The sequence below is a fragment of the Olea europaea genome, unplaced genomic scaffold, assembly GCF_002742605.1.
Source record: "Olea europaea var. sylvestris unplaced genomic scaffold, O_europaea_v1 scaffold1238, whole genome shotgun sequence".
NCBI lineage: Eukaryota > Viridiplantae > Streptophyta > Magnoliopsida > Lamiales > Oleaceae > Olea > Olea europaea.
Genome location: NW_019229814.1, coordinates 118,187 through 137,297, shown reverse-complemented (window position 1 = coordinate 137,297; position 19,111 = coordinate 118,187). Strand labels below are relative to the sequence as shown.

Genomic DNA, 19,111 nt, shown 5'->3' with positions numbered 1-19,111 from the left:
GAGGTTGACATGAACGACTTTCTTTGATATTAATAATTAGTTGCACAGTGCCCTCAAGGCATAGCCTAATGGTGCAAAGGACAGGAGTGACGTTATTTCATACCTTGTTGGCAGTCGCATTGTGGATGTTCGATTCCTGAGACATGGAATTAGACTTCTTGTAGGTGCAGTGTACATGCAGCTCTTGTTCCTTGGCCTGTTGGGGCACATCCCGCGATTAACCTCCTTCACAAAGCTCTAGGGGTAGGACGGTGAGGGCCCTCAAGGGATTCAACCTTTAATAATTAGTTGCATAGATAAAATTAATTTATATCACTTTTCCAAATCTATGAAAAGTTTCTAGTAAACAGGATTTGCAAAGCAAATTATTATTATTATTATTTTATCTCTACTCAAAATTAATGACCTTTCAATTGTTGCAGTCGTCACCTCAAACATTTCAAATCCTTGTAGCCAAGGCCCCAACGGACGGTTTCCATCCAATTCACCATTAGTTAACCAAAAACTTGACTTTGACCACTTTTTAAATATTTTTATGAAGGGCAAAATAGTAACTTTTCATTTATCAAATTAACTAATTACATTAATTAAATTTAAAAAAAAAAAGGGAAAATTTCCCCAGTTTTATGTTTGAGTCCTTTTCAGCTTCTCTTCTTTAGCTCCGATCTACACATATATAGCTCACAAGAGTGATGCAATTCCCATTTCTACTGAAACCCTAATAATTCTACAGACGAAGTCTGTAGTCCATTTTTCAGATATTTCTTTAATAACTTTCAAGAAAAATATTGAGATAAATGGGGCTGTGATTACAAAGAGAGAGGATTGAGTGGGGTTTTCTCTTGTCGAAGTTTGGGGAGAAGAATTGAAGATAAAGATGGATATATTAAGATTCGGGACGAATCGAAACGTGCCGCCCCCTTGTTTGTTGCAAGGGCTGGCTTATGGGAGCTTGTGAATTTGGCCCAAATCAATTTCATCTGTTTTGTATTCTCTTCTCTCCCTTCAATCTGGATCTTTCCCACTTTGACTACCTTTTTTAGCCTCCATTTGACACTCATTATGTGGAAAAATTAATGGGGGAATAATGTTTTTTTTTTGAAAAATGAGTGGTTGAAAAAAGATGAAAAATTTTCGATTTACGTGTAATATTATTTTATGGAAGATTGTGTGGTTGAAAATCGGAGAGAGAAAAATGAAATGTAATAGAATTTTATGTAATGAGGCTCAAATAGGGGCTAATTTACACTTGATATGAGCTCCCTTTGTGTTTACAAAGCACGTTCGTATGAATTTGTATATTTAAGAGTTTAGAGTTAGTTTTGCATTTGTTGGTGTAAAATGGATGAGACGATTTTGGGTGCTCACTCTATTGCAACATGATTTTGGGTGCTCACTCTATTGCAACAGTGCAAAAAGAAAAAAACTTTATTTTTCTTGGATTTTCACTTTAATCAAAGAAATTCTAGGGAAAATTAAGCAGCAGCCAGACAAGCGTAGATATGGGTTTTCCACAGATTGGTAGAGGCGGAGGCGTGGCGGTAATAGTTTTGGAGGGGAGGGGAGGGGTGGGAGGAAGAAGACTACTGGCTTATTCCTTTTTAATTTTTTTTTTTAATAATTTCTATTTTTTTTGTAATTTTATTTCACTTATTTTAATGTAATAAATGAAAAGTTACAATTTTTTCATTTATAAAAATATTAAAAAAAGTAGTCAAACTCAGTTTTTTGGTCAACTAACGGTGAATTGGATGGAAATCGTCCGTTGAGGCCTCGGATGCAATGATTTGAAAGGTCTGCAACGGTTGAAAGGTTAGGAAAAGTCTACAATTGTTTAAAAGGTTTGGGGGTCTCTTCTGCAATTTTCGCTTGTTTTTATTTATTAACGGAATCGATGAGTGGCTGGTCCCCCAAGGGGGGAATCACAGGACCCTTGATTGCGGCTTTTAGTGGAAGTTAAACAATCCAACAATTCCACCTTCTACCACCAAAAAATGTTTGACGTAAGAATGTATACTACGTTTCTTTGCAATATCCCCTCATGTCAACATTTAAACAAATTTCACCCTTAGCCCCTGTTTGAGATGCGTTATTTTCATAAAAATATATTTTTTAATTGTGTAATAATGGAAAATATATGATTAAAAAATAAGAAATTTTTTTTAGATTTGTGTGTAACATTATTTTATTGAAGAATGTATGGCCAAAATGATATCAAATCGCTGTTTAAAAATGTATTTTTTTCAAATAATGTGGATCAAACAAAGCCTTAATATACATTAAAAGCTTGTACATCACGGATTATTTTCGAGTGAAGTATATTTTTTCCTTTTTTCCTTTTTTTTTGTGATTAAAACGTGAAAAAAAAACATGAGTCTGATAAAATTTTTGGTTGAAAATGATATTAAAGAAAAATAATTTTACAAAAATCTGTGCGAAAGAAGCCATAAACATCATTCTATTTAATAAATAATAAAAATAGATATAGTGAAATCTCAAATTGAATAATGCTATGTAACACCAAATACTTACGCAAGGATGCTTATCTCGTTCATGTTGGATAAATTAGTCCATAATTTATATTCCACTAATAAAAACATACGTGTGTGCAAATACGAATAAAGTAACAACTTATTGAAACCATGGTATGTGTATAATAATGAGCAAATCATGATGTATTCAAATGTGGAAAATGCAAAAATTCTAAGGAGATGAAATGAAGTTATGGTATGCGAACGCAAATATTCTTAACACGGATTTTATTCCCTGCACTATTGTTAGCAGAATAGAATAGATGTCTGTCTTCTAAGATACAACGTTTCTTTCAAAATTAAAATAGCATAATATTAATTTTGCAAAGCTAACCATTGCGTGACTGTATTCTTTTAGAACGGAAGATATCGATATGAAATTTCAAAAATAATTTGGAAATTATTTTGATAGAATTTGGAAAAGAAAAAATTAGAAATCAATTATATAGAATTGATTTGGAGTGAATAAAATGGAATCAAATGTTTCTCTACTTATAGATTTCAAGTGACTCTTTCTAATGGTCATATCTTTTAGCAAAATTCATTTCAACTATTAGATAACACCATTTCACATTTAATGGTGTAGACTACACCCTATCAAAAGGTTATAATTTTTCATCATACATCTCTTTGAATAGTCATATATATTAGGAAATATGTCTCTTTGATTCCCACCATTTGAAAACGAAAAATCCATACTAATCATCGCACCAATTTTAGACTTAGTCCAATTCACACTATACATAATAACCATTATTCCGCCCCTTGGGGTATAGTCCAGTGGTGCAAAGGATAGGAGTGATGTTATTTCACGCCTTGTTGACAACCGTAGTGTGGGGGTTCGATTCCTGAAACATGGAATTGGACTCCTTGTAAGTGCAGTGTATAGACAGCTCTTGTTTCCTGACCTGTTGGAGCACATCCCGCGATTCACCTCCCTCACAAAGCTCTAGGGGTGGGACGGTGGGAGCTCTCAAAGTTGGGGTTCAACATTTTTTTTAATAACCATTATTCCAATAGTTCAAAATTGGGTCATGATCTAAAGCTTGAAATCTAAAATTGAATAATGTTATATAGATTGCTGCTTACACAAGATTGGTATCGAAAGTAGGTAATGACTTGAGCAACACATTAAATGCCTTTGGAGTTTTATTATCTAACTTTTGCTATGTTTGGGCCTGCGCCATTTTTTGTGGATTTTTTTTTTATTAGTGAATTTTTTAGCGAATGTTTGATTAAAAAGTAGAAAATATTTTAGGGCTTACGTGTAAGATTATTTCATTTAAAAAATGTGATTAAAAATGAGTTTGAAGAAAAATGAATTATTGGAGAATGAGGCTCAAAAGGGGCTTTAATTCACATGAAAGTTCATATATGATTTTGACGTTTATATTGATGAATTTTGTCATTTGATGACAGAACTAATTCAAGTCACATATTTATATAGTTCGAAGACACTAAATCGTACTAAATAATGGTTAAGGAATCCAATTTTAATTTTTTTCAAACCAAGAAAATTGAAATGCAAATATCAATTTGAAAGTGATCTTAGTATATTGTATGACGTTTTTCTATTTGTTAACAAGAGTACATCGAGATGTCAAGTTTTCAATTGAATAGTAATTCCTTTTGATTTTGGATTTTGCTACTTGCCCACACCATAAGAGCTCACAATTTTTTTTTTATGCAGAAATTAAACTACGTGGTCACTACGCAAACTTGTGAATTTTCCACATAACAAAGTGGAAAGAATCTTTAAAATATCCAAACAAGTCAGCAAAAAGTTGAAGGTGGCAGGAAATTTATTCATGTCCATATTCAGACAATGACACACCGCAGACGGATACATAACAATTCACGCATCGCAAAAGATTGGGCAAACCAACCCTATTTCGACATTTCCTCCCCTTCCTCCTCACTCTCTAATTATTGCATTCTTGAAAAAGTAATTCTCATGCTCTGTTTCTTGAGTAGACAGGGCACAGATGCACACCTATCCTTTTGAATCTTACAATGGCACTGGGAAATTTGATGTATTTTTGGGTTGTGGCAGCAAATTTGCTAGTGTTTTGTGGGTCTTTGGTAAATGGTAAAGACAGCAGTGTTTGGGCAGTTGGGGACCCTGGCATGCAAAGGGATGGCCTGAGAGTTGCCTTTGAAGCTTGGAATTTCTGCAATGAAGTGGGCGAAGAAGCGCCTGGAATGGGTAGCCCAAGAGCTGCTGATTGCTTTGATCTTTCAAGTGAAAATGGTGACAAATATTCCTGTTTTTTGAACTTAAAAGCATATTTTTCTGTTACATATTTGGGTATTGGTTGTCATCTCTGTTTTCAATTTGTCCTGGTTTGATTTTCAGACCATTCTCTGATTCACAAAGTGACTGAGGGGGATAACAAACTTGGGATTGGGAAGCCATTCCCGGGTTTGAATCCAAAAGCACTGAACAATCCAGACCTGTATGCAGCGGAGAAGGAAATATATTTGGGTTCGTTGTGTCAAGTTTCAGACACACCAAAACCATGGCAATTTTGGATGGTCATGTTGAAAAATGGAAATTATGACACTAAATCTGGTCTTTGTCCTGAAAATGGGAAAAAAGTACCACCATTTAAACCCGGAAGATTTCCTTGTTTTGGAAGTGGATGTATGAATCAGCCAGTCTTTTACCATATGCCCACAAGTTTAGACGGAAATGGCGTAATGAAAGGAGGGTTTAATGGTACTTATGAATTGGATTCAAATTCTGATAGTGGAAATTCTTACTTTGAGGTTGTCTGGGAGAAAAAAGTTGGTTCCGGGAGTTGGGTTTTTGCTCATAAACTCAGGACCTCCAAAAAGTATCCATGGCTTATGCTGTACCTAAGAGCGGATGCGACCGAGGGATACTCCGGTGGCTACCATTACGACACCAGAGGAATGCTCAAAACTGTAAGTATTAGAAATATAGTTCTGAACTTTCGATTTGTTATGTTGTAAATTTTTTGTACTTTGCATAATCCATTCCGAGGTCGACGGCAACTCATTAATAACTGTATTCTTAGCTTGAACTAAAATTTCAAGTTGTAATCATGTTTAAATCTGCATTTAGTTGTGGTCAATGACTACGAGAACTATGACAGCACTTTGCTCTTGAAACAAATCAATTTTTCTTTAAACTCGTTTTCGATCCCACATTTTTTACATTTTTAGAAAAAAATCACTTTTAATGAAAATCACTTCTCGAAAAGTCAAAAATCAAACAAGGGCTCAATGTGATGGAGAAATTAAGCTCATGTTTGAACCCCATTTTTTGGGACAAATGCATTTTTAAATAGTGATTTTTTGAGTATATATGATTAAAAAATAGAGAGAATTTTTTGGGACAAATGCATTTTTAAATAGTGATTTTTTGAGTATATATGATTAAAAAATAGAGAGAATTTTTGAGTTCATGCGTAAAATTATTTTATGAAGAATGTTTTTAAAAATGAGTTTTGGAAAAATTGAGGCCAATCAAGGGCTAAAATTGTAATATGTCACCAGACATTGTTTTGTACAAAACCAGATTAGCCCCACACGGAACGAATATTTTTGGAAGAACATATAATTAGGCGTTGGACTTCTGTCACTAGAATCACCTGTGATAAGATTAATGTTCATGATAAAACTGTCCCTACATTCATTAATAATTTGCAAACTAAAGTCAAATTTGCCTACTTTCTTCTTATAGTTATCACTAATTACGTATTTTTTACTTAACAAAGGAGTAATTAGTCTTTGCATAAACATTCCAGCTTCCAGAGTCTCCTAATTTCAAGGTCAGATTGACTCTAGACATCAAACAAGGGGGAGGCCCTAAGAGCCAGTTTTACTTGATTGACATCGGCAGCTGCTGGAAGAACAATGGCGCGCCTTGTGACGGAGACGTGCTCACTGATGTAACCAGATATAGTGAGATGATTATCAACCCAGAAACGCAGGCTTGGTGCAGCCCAACGAGTATTGGCAACTGCCCACCTTATCACATCACCCCGAGTAACGAAAAAATTCACCGCAATGATACTGCCAACTTCCCTTACGGAGCCTATCACTATTACTGCTCTCCGGGAAATGCCCAACATTTGGAGCAACCAAACAGCACTTGTGATCCTTACAGTAATCCGCAGGCTCAAGAATTGGTTCAGTTGTTACCTCATCCAATATGGGCAGAGTATGGCTATCCGACTAAAAAAGGAGATGGTTGGATTGGAGACAACAGGACTTGGGAACTCGATGTGGGTGGACTTGCCAGCAGACTTTACTTCTATCAGGTGTGTACATGATGAAATTGCACGAGCTCGGGAACAAAACTAGAGGGCTATACTAACTTCTTTCTGTTGCAGGATCCAGGTACCACTCCTGCTAGAAGAGTATGGACATCTCTTGATGTGGGTACGGAAATTTTTGTTAGTACAAAAGATGAAGTGGCGGAATGGACTCTAAGTGATTTTAATGTCATTCTTACTTAGCAAAGAGTAGCTCAAAGTCATATTGATGCCAGCATAGTTGTTGAAGTGAACAGCTGCTGGTTCTTTTCCTCTCAACAGATTGATATACATTATTGTAAGCAATTAACAGTTTCAATTGCAAATTCGTAACGTTTAAGGTTCTTCATTTTAAACTTATTTGTCAGCTATGAATGAAGAAAACAGCAATACAGAAACATGAAATTTGACCAATTTAGTATTCTGCTATGTTGCAAGTCTAACAAGGTTACGCTGCATTTAATCCAATGTCTGCAAAGAAAAACTGGACATCATGCTCAATTTCGATTTTATGCAGAATGTTTTATAAGTAGCTTAGTAGGGCTATTGCTTCCCTTTTATTTAATTTAAGCCACTTCTCTCACGTAACTAATAATTAGTTAACTACCTTCCATAAAACATATCTATTTTTAGAGATTTGTTCTAAACCATAAATGGAGCTCAAATGTCGATAAGCCATTGATTATCAAACATCTCCATCGGCATGAAGAGAAGGGGCACCTATATAATCTCTCCCAACAACCTTAATTCTTTCATCCTCTCGCAACCTGGTCCTGACAATTGAGTTTAAGTTGTCAGGGAAAAAAATTAAATAAAAGGGGGCAGGAGGAAATTAAGTATATATGCAATAATGGTTGGAAAAGTAGCGGTCTCCGTTGTATCCTTGATTCTTGTCGTTGGCGTTGTCATCGGCGTGGTGGCAGTTGTGCACCGCAATGATTCTTCTGACAAGGATCAACATGATATGGCATCCTCAATGAAGGCTGTTACAACCATTTGTGCTCCTACCTTGTACAAGGATGCCTGCGTTAGGAGCCTCGAAACCGTTGCAAATAATCAAACTGCCACCCCGAAGGACTACATCATGGCCGCAATTCAGGCCACACTTGACGAGGTGAAGAAATCATCTGAAGTCACCAGCAAGACTGTTGTTAACAAAGATGCCGATCCTTACAATCACATGGCAGTCGAAGATTGTAAGGATTTGTTAGATGATGCCGTGGATACACTTCAGGCGTCTTATACTAGCGTAGGTGACAGCGACTTGCATACCATCCAAGATCGTGCAAATGAGCTTCGGAGTTGGATGACCGCTGTTTATGCCCTTCAGTCGTCATGCTTGGATCAAATTGGGAAGCCCGAGTACAAATCTGCCATTGAGAATGGCATGGTTAATGCTACTCAGCTAACCCACAATGCCATCAACATAATTGCTGAGCTTTCTGAAGTCCTAAAGGCGTTCAATGTGCCAGTGAACCTGCAGCCTAACCGTCGCCTCTTGGAAGCGGGCGAGATTGGTGAAGATGGCTACCCAACATGGTTCCGGGCTGCAGACCGTAAGCTGCTGGCAGCACACAAGAGAGGCCATCATGTCAAACCTAATGCAGTTGTCGCCAAGGATGGTAGTGGCCAATTCAAGACGGTTGCAGCTGCTATTGCAGCATACCCCAAGAACTTCAAAGGCAGATACACCATCTACGTCAAAGCGGGTGTCTATGAAGAGTTCATCACCATTGACAAAAAGAAGCCCAATGTTCTCATTTATGGTGATGGCCCAGGGAAAACCATTATCACAGGAAAGAGAAACTATGGAATCATGAAGATTGGCACCATGAATACTGCAACATTCTGTAAGTTTCAATATACATCCTCCTTTTTCATTTTTCTTTCTGACAATCAGTGATGACGAAACACAATTATATGTAGCTGCCGTTGGACAAGGATTCATTGCTAGGGGATTGACATTCCGCAACGATGCTGGTCCAGATGGCCACCAAGCTGTGGCTCTTCGAGTCCAATCAGATATGTCAGCTATCTTCGATTGCAGCATTGAGGGCTATCAAGATACATTGTACTATCACGCATTCCGTCAATTTTACAGAAACTGTGTCATTTCTGGTACAGTCGACTTCATCTTCGGCATGGGAGATGCAGTTATTCAAAACAGTTTGATCATAGTGAGGAAGCCCAATGCCAATCAACAAAACACCATTACTGCTGATGGAAGAGAAGTGGCAAGGGGTAGCAATGGATTGGTCCTCCAGAACTGCAGGATTGTTCCAGAAAAGGCACTCTTCCCATTGAGATTCAAAATCCCCACCTACCTTGGCCGCCCATGGAAAGCAAATGCTCTTACCGTCGTCATGCAAAGTGAGTTGGGTGATTTAATCCGGCCGGAGGGCTGGATGAAATGGGACGGCGAGAACTTCCACCAAACTTGTGAGTTCTATGAATTTGGAAACCGTGGCCCTGGATCCATCACCAATAGAAGAAGTAAAGAATTCAAACGTTTCAGAGTTCTCAATGCACGCGATGCAGCAAAATACACTCCTGGCCAATTCCTTTCTGGTTTCCAATGGTTGAAGCGCACACGTGTACCTTTCCAACTTGGGCTGTGAACATAAAGCAAATTAATGTAGGACCGTCATGAATTTAGGATCAAATTGTACCTTCAAATTTCTTCTTGGTTTATCATTTTTCATTTAATTATAATAAGCTAGCCATTTCTGGCTTAGCAATTCTTATATATCATCAATGTATGGCATCAACTGAATATGTATTCAGTAACCAACAATTAATCAACGGAATTTTTACACCGATGTTTCGACCCACTTTACATTTAGAGGGGGTGAATAGGTATTCTATGTGGAATTTAAATTTATTTATAATAATCTGCAACATGTCACAAATTGTTTAGTTTAGATGTATAGAAAATCAACTTTTTAGCACATCAATTATTAAAGCAAGTAAATGTGATGAAATAAAGAATACCTATAACTGTTTATGAAGGTAAAATCCTTGAAAAACTCTTCAAGAGAAAAAAAAAATCTTTGACCCCCCATGCCACCAAATGATCTACTATGGAAACATTGAACTTAAAAATGTAGTCCATGACAAAAATTTCTTAGTAGATTCTGATCTCCAATCTGTGATTACTTGAAGAACTCAACAGTTGTGCATTCCAGCACCTGCTCTAGAACTTTTGAACATTTTTTTTTTTTTTTTTTTTTTTTTCTCTCATGTGGATCTCCAAAATCAAACTTGTTTATCCTTAACAAGAACTCCGGTCACCTCTCATATCTATTAGAACTTTGAAACTATATGATAGATGATTTTGAGGTATTTTCTCCTTTTTCTTTTCTCTCAACACCCAATAGAAATACAAGAGCTTTTATTATTTAGTAATTGTATTTCATAATTCTATGTAGTATAGGAGCGTTTAAAGGTTGAAATAAGAAAAATATGGTTTTTCAACTAGACAAGCGTTTGAACACCTTCTGGACTTTCATTGAGCACATAAGTTTTCAAAAATATGTTTAAGCATATTTTGGACGTTCATCATGCACACATGTTCTAGGAATTGTGCTCAATCACGGTTGGTATTACTTGAGCGATAGAAAAGTTGACTTATTCCACTTTCATGGTTTTTGATTACATGCTCAACCAACTATTAACACCAGTCAATAGAACCTCAATTACAATCGATTTACTGATTTTGAGTATGGAATTTGCCTATACTTAAGCTAACAAACTTCCCTTTTTTCTATTTCATGACAATATCATTTAAATACTATAAATATTCAGAATTATAATCACCCACCATGTTAGAATTTGACCAACGAAACAACTCGCACACACTCCGTCTCAAGTGCTTTTTTATATGTGTTTCTTGAAACACAACATCTCATGATCTCAAACAATACCATGTGAAATGCAAGGGGAACCTACAAGTATGAAATAAACGAGTCATAGGATAGTTAAATAATGCAAGTACATTTATGTAATAAAATGGAAAACATGTAACATAGAATACCAATATTCTAGTACTTGCAAAATGAAATTTGGCTCATCATTCTACTACTCCACTCTTTTTTTTTTTTTTTTTTTTTTTGCATGTGCGCAGTCATGGATGACTTGGGCAAGAAAATCTTCTCGAAGATACGTGGTTATTTATAATTGGTAGTGTTTGTATTAGGTATTGAAAATATTGTGTGGTTGAGCTGTGGCGGCTGGCTTAGCAATTAATCAAGGGAACTTTTTTTTTTTTTTTTTTTTTTTTTGTGTGTCATGGATGATCAAAAGGGAACCTAAGAATCCTCCGTCTTTTTTTTTTTTTTTCAAAAATTCTACCATGTTCAAACATGGACGGATAACAACTTATCAAGTGAAGCTGATTATGCATACGAGTATGAACAATGAAATAATCCCACATAACTCGCTCTACGCACATGTGGAATATGAAGTATAATAGATCAATGAGTGTAATGTGCCACTAGTACTTTGTGAGCATGACTTAAGACCTTAGTTTTGTGAGAAGGGACATGTAAAAAGAAATTAGTGGTGTAAATGAATATTTTCCTAAAATAATGAAAGTCAAACTAGAGCTACTAGGACTTAGTTGAAGAAGATAGTTCAAAATAATTTATCATATAATTTTTGTCTTCCTACTATGATTAGAGGTGGCAATTGAGCCAAGCAACTTGGCGGTTCGCCAGCTCTGCTAGAAAAAAGCTTAGCCTATGGGTGACTCGAACTTATCTAGAGACAAACCCATGTACAAACCGAGTGGGCTGACTCAATTGGCGAGTGAGCTAGCTCGTGGGTCCGGCCACAAGCGATGCTCATTTTCATGCCCACAAACTTGGCTCATGGGCAAAAAGTGACCGTTTGCTCACTTTTCAATCCTCAATCTCTCTTTTGTTCTCTCTAATATACTATTCCTTCATTCTACAATTCTTATACTACATACATTCATTATTACATAATTCACATACATTTTGCAAGTTTAATTATATTCAAATTTCAATTCTATTATATACATTCTCTCAAGTCTATTCTCTACACATCACATTATCCAATTTATACTTTTAATCTCTATTCATAATCCACATAGATCCTCGTGATTCATTGAGGGCTTGTTCTATAGTCAATCACCTATGACTAGGGATGTCAAAAGGGCCGAACCACTCGTCGACTCGACTGCTCGGCTCATCGAAATAGAGCTCGTGGGCGGCTCGGGCTCGTAAAATCACTAGCCCGAGCACGAGCTGAGCGGCTTGTTGAAATAACGAGCCACAAGCCGAGCGGCTCGCCATTCTTAAGTGACCAAAATAGTCACTTTTTTTAAAAAAAAGTGACCGGTTTGGTCACTTTTTTCAGTGACCAAACGGTTATTGATTTATTTTTTATTTATTTATTTTATTTTATTTTTTTCCTTCTATTGTAAATACCCCCTAAACTCCTCATTCTCACTTCTTAACTCTCTTTTATATCAATTATCGAGTTTTTACTCTCTTGTACTGTTGTGCAAAATATACAATACGATTCACTGTTTGCAGTTTATTCAATTAAAATTTCAATTCATTCAATTCTCAATTCTCACTACATTTATATTTTTACTAGTTATTATATTTGGATTTCATCATAAAGAATTAAACAAATGGATCAACACTTATTTGTTGAGAGTTTATTCGATACGGGATGTGGGCAACATGGATAATCGTCTAGGACGCCGCAAAGTCAATTTCCAAATGAATTTGTCGGTCTACATGACGTACCTATACTTTAAGATGTTCACATTCACAGTCATGGAAGCCACAATCCAATTGATTTGGATGATATTAACATTCTCGAAGTGAAATATGAGGACGAAGATGCTGAATTAAACATCCCAGATACGAGGGGAAAGTAAAAGGGAAAAAATAAGCAAAATGTTGGGATCACTTTAAGTTGATTTCAACGGGAAAAGTCGTCGATAACCTTGCAGAATCTAAGACAGTATGTAAATACTGTCAACAAAGATTGGCATGGCAAAAAGGAATTGATACCACCTATCTCAATGGGAAAAGTCGTTAATGGCCTTTTGCTTTTGATAATACTAGTGTTAATAAGGTAGTCGTCGATAAATAGTGTGGGAGCACTTCAACCTGATTTTGGTGGGTATTTGTTTTATATTCATTGTGTGTGCATATCTTGAATTTAATTGTGTAAGATGACTTAAAACGTATAAATGATGAATTTCAAAGGATTAGGAATGCATTAGTATATATTACAATCTCTCCTAGTAGAAAATAAGTATTTGAAGATTTTTATGCCGAACTAGGGGTGACGATTGCTAAAATATTTGTTAGTGACGTAGGCTATAGATGGAACTCTACTTACTTCATATTAAAGTCATGTGAAAGTTTCGAATATTTAAAAACTGACATTTATAACAATAGACATGTAGAAGTGATGACGATGGTATGTTGAATGAATCCAATTGGGTTTTAGCTTTGAAAGTTAAACGATTTTTGACATCCTTTTATGAGACCACAAAGATTTTATTGACGTTTATTATCCCACAAGTTGTATGGTGCTTGAACGTCTTTATATAATTGCAAGAACATTTCATAAATATAAAAATGATCCTTATTTTAGTGAAATTATAATTGTTATGGAATTAAAGTTTAGAAAATATTGGGAAGATCTGCCTATGTTATTTCCTTTAGCATACGCAATGGACCCCCGATATAATATTTCGAGAGCTAAATACGTAATTGATCAAATCAATAAATCCTTAATACTTGATACACCTATCACCTATAAGAATTTAGAGCAAACATTATGTGGAATATATGATTTATATGGAAAAAGAATGGGTGCGAATGTTAGTTGGGTACCCTCTGCACCTACTCCTTCCGCTGAAATTGAAGAAAATAATGCCGAAATAATGAATTTATTTCAAGGCATTAATATATTTAGATATGATGCAACTGCAATGTGTTCATCTAGTGCCATGTCGTTTATATTTGCATCTCATCAAACATCCGTCGCAACTCAAAATACGATGTCTGTCGAATTAATTGATTACTTCAATTATAATATGCCAACAGACAGAATAATTAAAAAAAAGTTTAAAAAAAGTAATTGAATTCTGGCGAAAGTATGAAAGACGTTGGCTAATTATTTCTGCAATTGCGAAAGATCTGCTGACACCTCCGGTTAGCACCGCTGCTTTTAGTACAGGTAAAAGGATTTTGATCGATGTCAGGAGCTGACTGAATGAAAATATTTTGGAAGCGTTAATGTGCGTGAAGGATTGACAGGATGCTCATTTTTGGCTACAAGATTAATACACTGAAATTGCATATCGTTGGGTAAGTGATATTTGATTTAATTATATTAGTCAAAATTTTCTTATTTTCTAATCTTTAATTTAATTTTCTTTAAAAAATTGTACACGTTACAACAAGTTATTGTACAATTTTTAACTTCGTCTACTTAAAATTGATGTAGCCGATCCCAAACTCGAATAAAGGAGGAGGGTTTACATTTTATCCACTTTAAAAAGAAATAAAAATGTATTTTTTGTAAGTGTATTTCAAAAAATAATTCGTCTTCATTACATAAATATTTTATACTTTATAAAACAATATTATAATATGATAGAAATTAAAAAAAAGTGTCCTCATTAAATTATTTGTATTTTTTAACACTTTTTTTTTTTTTTTTAAAAAGTGTTTTCATTACATTATTTGTATTTTTCTCTATTTTTAAAAAAAAAGACAAGCTTGAGAGCTAAAGCTCGGCTCGGCTCGGCTCGGCCCACAAGCTCGCTCTCCCAAAATCAACGAGCCGAGCTTGAGCTCAGTTCGTTGAAAACGAGCCACGAGCTCGGCTCGCCACGAGTGTGAGTCGAGCCGAGCTCGTGAGGTTAAAGACCGAGCCGGCTGGGCTCGACCCATTGACATCGCTACCTATGACGTCACAATCTCAATTTCTCAATCAATTTTCTATCTTAATGATGTCCCCATTTTAGACGATTTGTCGAAAATGGCGGTGGCAAATACGCTCATGATAATAATAATCCAATTGATTTAGATAACATCGATGAAGATGCAGCGACATTGAGCTACAAATTCTCGATGCAAAAGGGAAGAAAATGGAAAAAGGCCGCAAAGTGTTGATTATAACGGGTCGTAAACACGATGGCATGGCAGAAGGGCATCGATACTATCCACCTCAACCATCTCTACCTCAATTGTACTACCAAACATAGACTTGCTGATGGATCTCAAACACAACCGGGCTTTGATACTCCTTTCATTGGCGGTCTTCAACATAAGCACATAGATGTATTCGAAGGACAAGACGCATGATGAAATGGTGAAGTTCACTATCGGAGCTAAGCATAGTTGACAACGAGCATTTCACAGCATTTGTGAAAAAATATCTCAAACCAAGGTACGTTGGGATAGGTAGAATCATCCTTCGTAGTAATACTATAGATTATTTCCTTAGAACCAAACAACAATTGATTAGTGATTTACAAAAATATAGCAGTATCATATCATTTAGTTCAGATGTACGGAAAGGTATAAATAAAAAAGGTTATATAATAGCAATTGCCCACTACACAGATCCATTTGAGTGATGCATAAAAATTTATTGTTTTTAAGATAATTAAATTTCCTCACAATGCTAACAATATTTTTTTTACTCTATCATGCAAATTATTAGGGAATATCAATGTGAAAGTAAAACTCCTTATTTTACATTTGACAATGCTAGTGTTAATAAACCCGCTGTATATAAACTTTGTAGAGTAGTTATCCCAATTTCCGTAATTTTTTATTTTATGTTCGTTGTGTGTGTCACATTTTTAATTTAATTGTGCAAGATGGTATGAAACAAGCATTTGAAAAACTTTGTGAACAATATGGCCAAGAAAGTAGAAAATTTATAATTGAAGTGGGCCATAAATGGAACTTCACTTACTTATCATTAAAATTATGCATAGAATATGAACATTTAATTATTGAATTTTACAAAAATGATCCCACTTTTCCAAAAATATTATTTTCTACGGAATTGAAATTTAGAAAATATTGGGAAGACTTGCCAATGTTATTTTCTTTGCAAGCGCAATTGATCTAGGCACAATTTAAAAGGCACTAAATATGTTATGCTGCAAATCACAAATTGCTTAAATTTTGACTAATATATCACTTATTCGAATTTAGAAACCACTTTAACTTCAATGTACAAATTGTATGCACCGCATATATGTGCAAATATTAGTTGGACATTCTTCGCACCCACCGCACCCATCTCTTCAACTATTCTTGAAAAAGAATATGCAGAATTATTTAATTTATTCGAAGGCATTAGGGATGAAAGATATGATGTAGGAGGTGTTTTTCTGGAATGTCTCTTGTGTATAATTTGACATCGGATGCAAGTCCTATTGGAATGTTCGCTGAATTAATTAGATATTTAATCACCAAATGCTTAGGAACGTAGAACCTATAGATGCAACACAATTTGATTTACTAGAATTTTGGCTAAAGAATGAATGAAAATATTCTATTATTTTTGCCATTGCAAAAGATCTACTAAAACCTTTGTTAGCATAGTAGTTTTAGAGTCCACTTCAGTACATGTAAGCGATTCTATTTGAAGTTAGAAGTCATCTCAAAGACAATATTTTGGAATCACTGTTGAGCATAAACGATTGGCAAACACTCATTTTCAAATACATCATAACTATGACGAAATTGCATGTAATTAGGTAAATGATATTTCATTTTGTCATATAATCAAACTTTTGTTACTTTCTTCATAATATTTTGATTTTTTTACAAAAATTGTACACGTAAAAAGTTGTTCGTGTACAATTTTAATTTCATCTATTAGAAAATTACGTAGTCAATCCCAAGCCCAGATAAAAAGATGAGGATATTTCTTTTTTGAAAAAAAAAGGGGGCTTGTGGGCCAAGCTTGGCTCAAACCCATGAGCAACGAGCTCAAGGGTCAAGCCACTTAACAGACGAACCAAGCATAGGCTAGGCTCGGTCCATTGCCATCTCTATCTATGAGCATATTTTCAAGCTCATGAACCAAAATATATACAGTTTTAGTTATCTTTAATTCATACCTTTATTTTTTTTTCCAACAATTTTTCTCTCTTTTTTTTTCCCTTTGATTTTTTCGATATTTGGCAAATATACAAGAGCTAAGATCTGCTAGTTAAAGGTCAATCCACATTTAAGGGTCACTCCATCACACCTATGACCACCATCCAGAATCTGATACATGCAGTCAAGATTCATTAATAAAGAACTAGTGTGCATAGTGAGCTAGGGTATGACGTAAACTATACCAAGTACTCTAAGTATATTCTAAAATAGGATCATGGGAACTTTTATCACTTTTCATTCAACTCACAAGTATACAATTCACAAGATGACAAGTTATGACAAGTTCAATGACTGCACTTCAATGCCTTAAACATCCAAAAATCTTTTTATTTTACAATTTCATTTGTTATGTGTTTAATAAACACAAGGATACAATAAATATGAATCAACAAAAAAGAAAAAAGATAAACAAATTAAAATGCTTGCGAAAAGAAGTTACTGAATTCTTCAACTTGATCAGCGTGTTCATTTGTTTTAATTCAAACTTTTTTAGAAGAAGATTTTATCTATGTCATGTGAGTCATCAATTTAGTCAAGAAATTGACTTGTTTAATTAAGAGTTTAACCTGACCAACAATATCTTCTATTTCCTTCCTAACCAAAAGTTCATGATACCTTGGTCTTGTTGACCTAAATAACCTAAATATCCATATTTAACACATTTTTATAAACTTAGAATCAATACAAGGTTTCAAGTTTAGGATTTTAGGTTGAGTAATCCTATGATACATATATGATATTTTTTTCTTATGTTTACTACTACAATCTTAATCATGTTAGAGCCTAGTATAAAAATGGTTTTAAAAGAACTAGTGACATGAGAATTGATTTTTATTATAGCCAAAAACTTCTGTATTTTCTATGTGCTTGTTTAGTCTTAACATGTTGCTAAGTTTCTTAGACCTAATAGGTAAAGTATGAAGTTGTACTTTAGATTTTTGAAGTTTACTCACTAGGATCTTAATCTTATTCTCTGAGATCTCTTTTTCAACCTGTAGCTCCTTAACACAAGTTGACACCTACTTTGAGAACATGCAGTAATTTAAAGGCAAATCTATTTAGCCTCATCAAATTTAGACTCTCCCTAAATAATTTATCATAAACTTCTTCGAGATTTTCTTCATCGTTCGACTCTTCCTATGAGAATTGTGTATGCTCTAAGTTCTCAATCTTACAATCATTTTTCTTACTTTTACATTCCACAATCGAAATAAAAGTCATGTCATTCCAACTGTCCTTAGAAGTTGATTTTTGGAACTACACTAATCATTCGTGAGAGTGCTATTCATTGCCTTTTCTTTGATATATGGTTCTAATGACTAGGGCCACCATAGAACTTCTTGTGGGTGTTTTTTTTTTTTTTTTAAAGAACTTCTAGAATTTCTAATATGATCCAAGAATCAAGCTTAAAGACGACAAGTTCGAGTTGAGACCTGTTGATTATCAAAGACAGACCGATGACTCGATTGAGAGCAAAGCAAGTGAAACAAGCGATGTGATTGCTCGTTCAATAAACCATTGATGGGAGGATATTTGGGACTCAAAATGGGACAAGTTTCGTGTTAGACATTATGTTGTCAAACGACCCCCGGGCGATGATGAGAACCAATTTTATCAGTCGACATAAATGACTGAACGATAATTTAACATCGAATAATGGATGAACCGACCAAACGTTGCCTTACCTATTGGACGGCTAATATTTTTTGTGGCTTGTTGATTTCTCCCATTGGAAGTTAACCCTAGTCGAGCCTACTTACCATATCCCGACTTACCTTATGTTGGCCACTTGACTTACTATATATATTGGTGCCTTTGCCTTTGTTGGAACCGTCCAAAAGGTTGAAGCCGTCCAACCGTGTCCAAAAATTGAAGCCGTGAGGAAGAAGAAACTGCCGTGTCCAGCCGTGTCTTATGCCTTCATCTCCTTCGTGATTTCTTCTCCACCCAAACTGCTTGAGTCTTTGTGAACCTTACCTGAGTGGTATCCATCCTAAGTGTGTGGATTAAATCAAAAAAGCAAAGGAGGAAAGCAACCAAAGAGGAAGAGGCGCCGGCGGTATGGGTGACTCCAAAATTGATGTTGAATTCGGTTTTAATGGTTAACTGAGCCCGG

General features: G+C 35.2%; 2 protein-coding genes across 3 annotated transcripts; both read left to right on the top strand.

Annotated features, from left to right (window-relative positions):
* The first annotated feature begins 4,362 nt into the window (after positions 1-4,362).
* Positions 4,363-7,237, top strand: LOC111374326. Of its 2 annotated transcripts, none has more exons than XM_022996984.1 (4): positions 4,363-4,839; positions 4,888-5,459; positions 6,305-6,820; positions 6,893-7,237. In XM_022996984.1, the coding sequence occupies exons 1-4, from the start codon at positions 4,545-4,547 to the stop codon at positions 7,016-7,018; spliced, it is 1,509 nt and encodes a 502-aa protein (XP_022852752.1). In that variant the 5' UTR covers positions 4,363-4,544; the 3' UTR covers positions 7,019-7,237. The 2 variants fall into 2 exon arrangements, with proteins under 2 accessions (XP_022852752.1, XP_022852751.1); XM_022996983.1 differs by having other exon boundaries at positions 4,366-4,782.
* A 346-nt stretch (positions 7,238-7,583) lies between these two features.
* Positions 7,584-9,645, top strand: LOC111374325 (pectinesterase-like). The gene is made up of 2 exons (XM_022996982.1): positions 7,584-8,664; positions 8,741-9,645. Exons 1-2 carry the CDS (start codon positions 7,665-7,667, stop codon positions 9,430-9,432), a joined length of 1,692 nt encoding a protein of 563 aa, XP_022852750.1. The 5' UTR covers positions 7,584-7,664; the 3' UTR covers positions 9,433-9,645.
* The last annotated feature ends 9,466 nt before the right edge of the window (positions 9,646-19,111 follow it).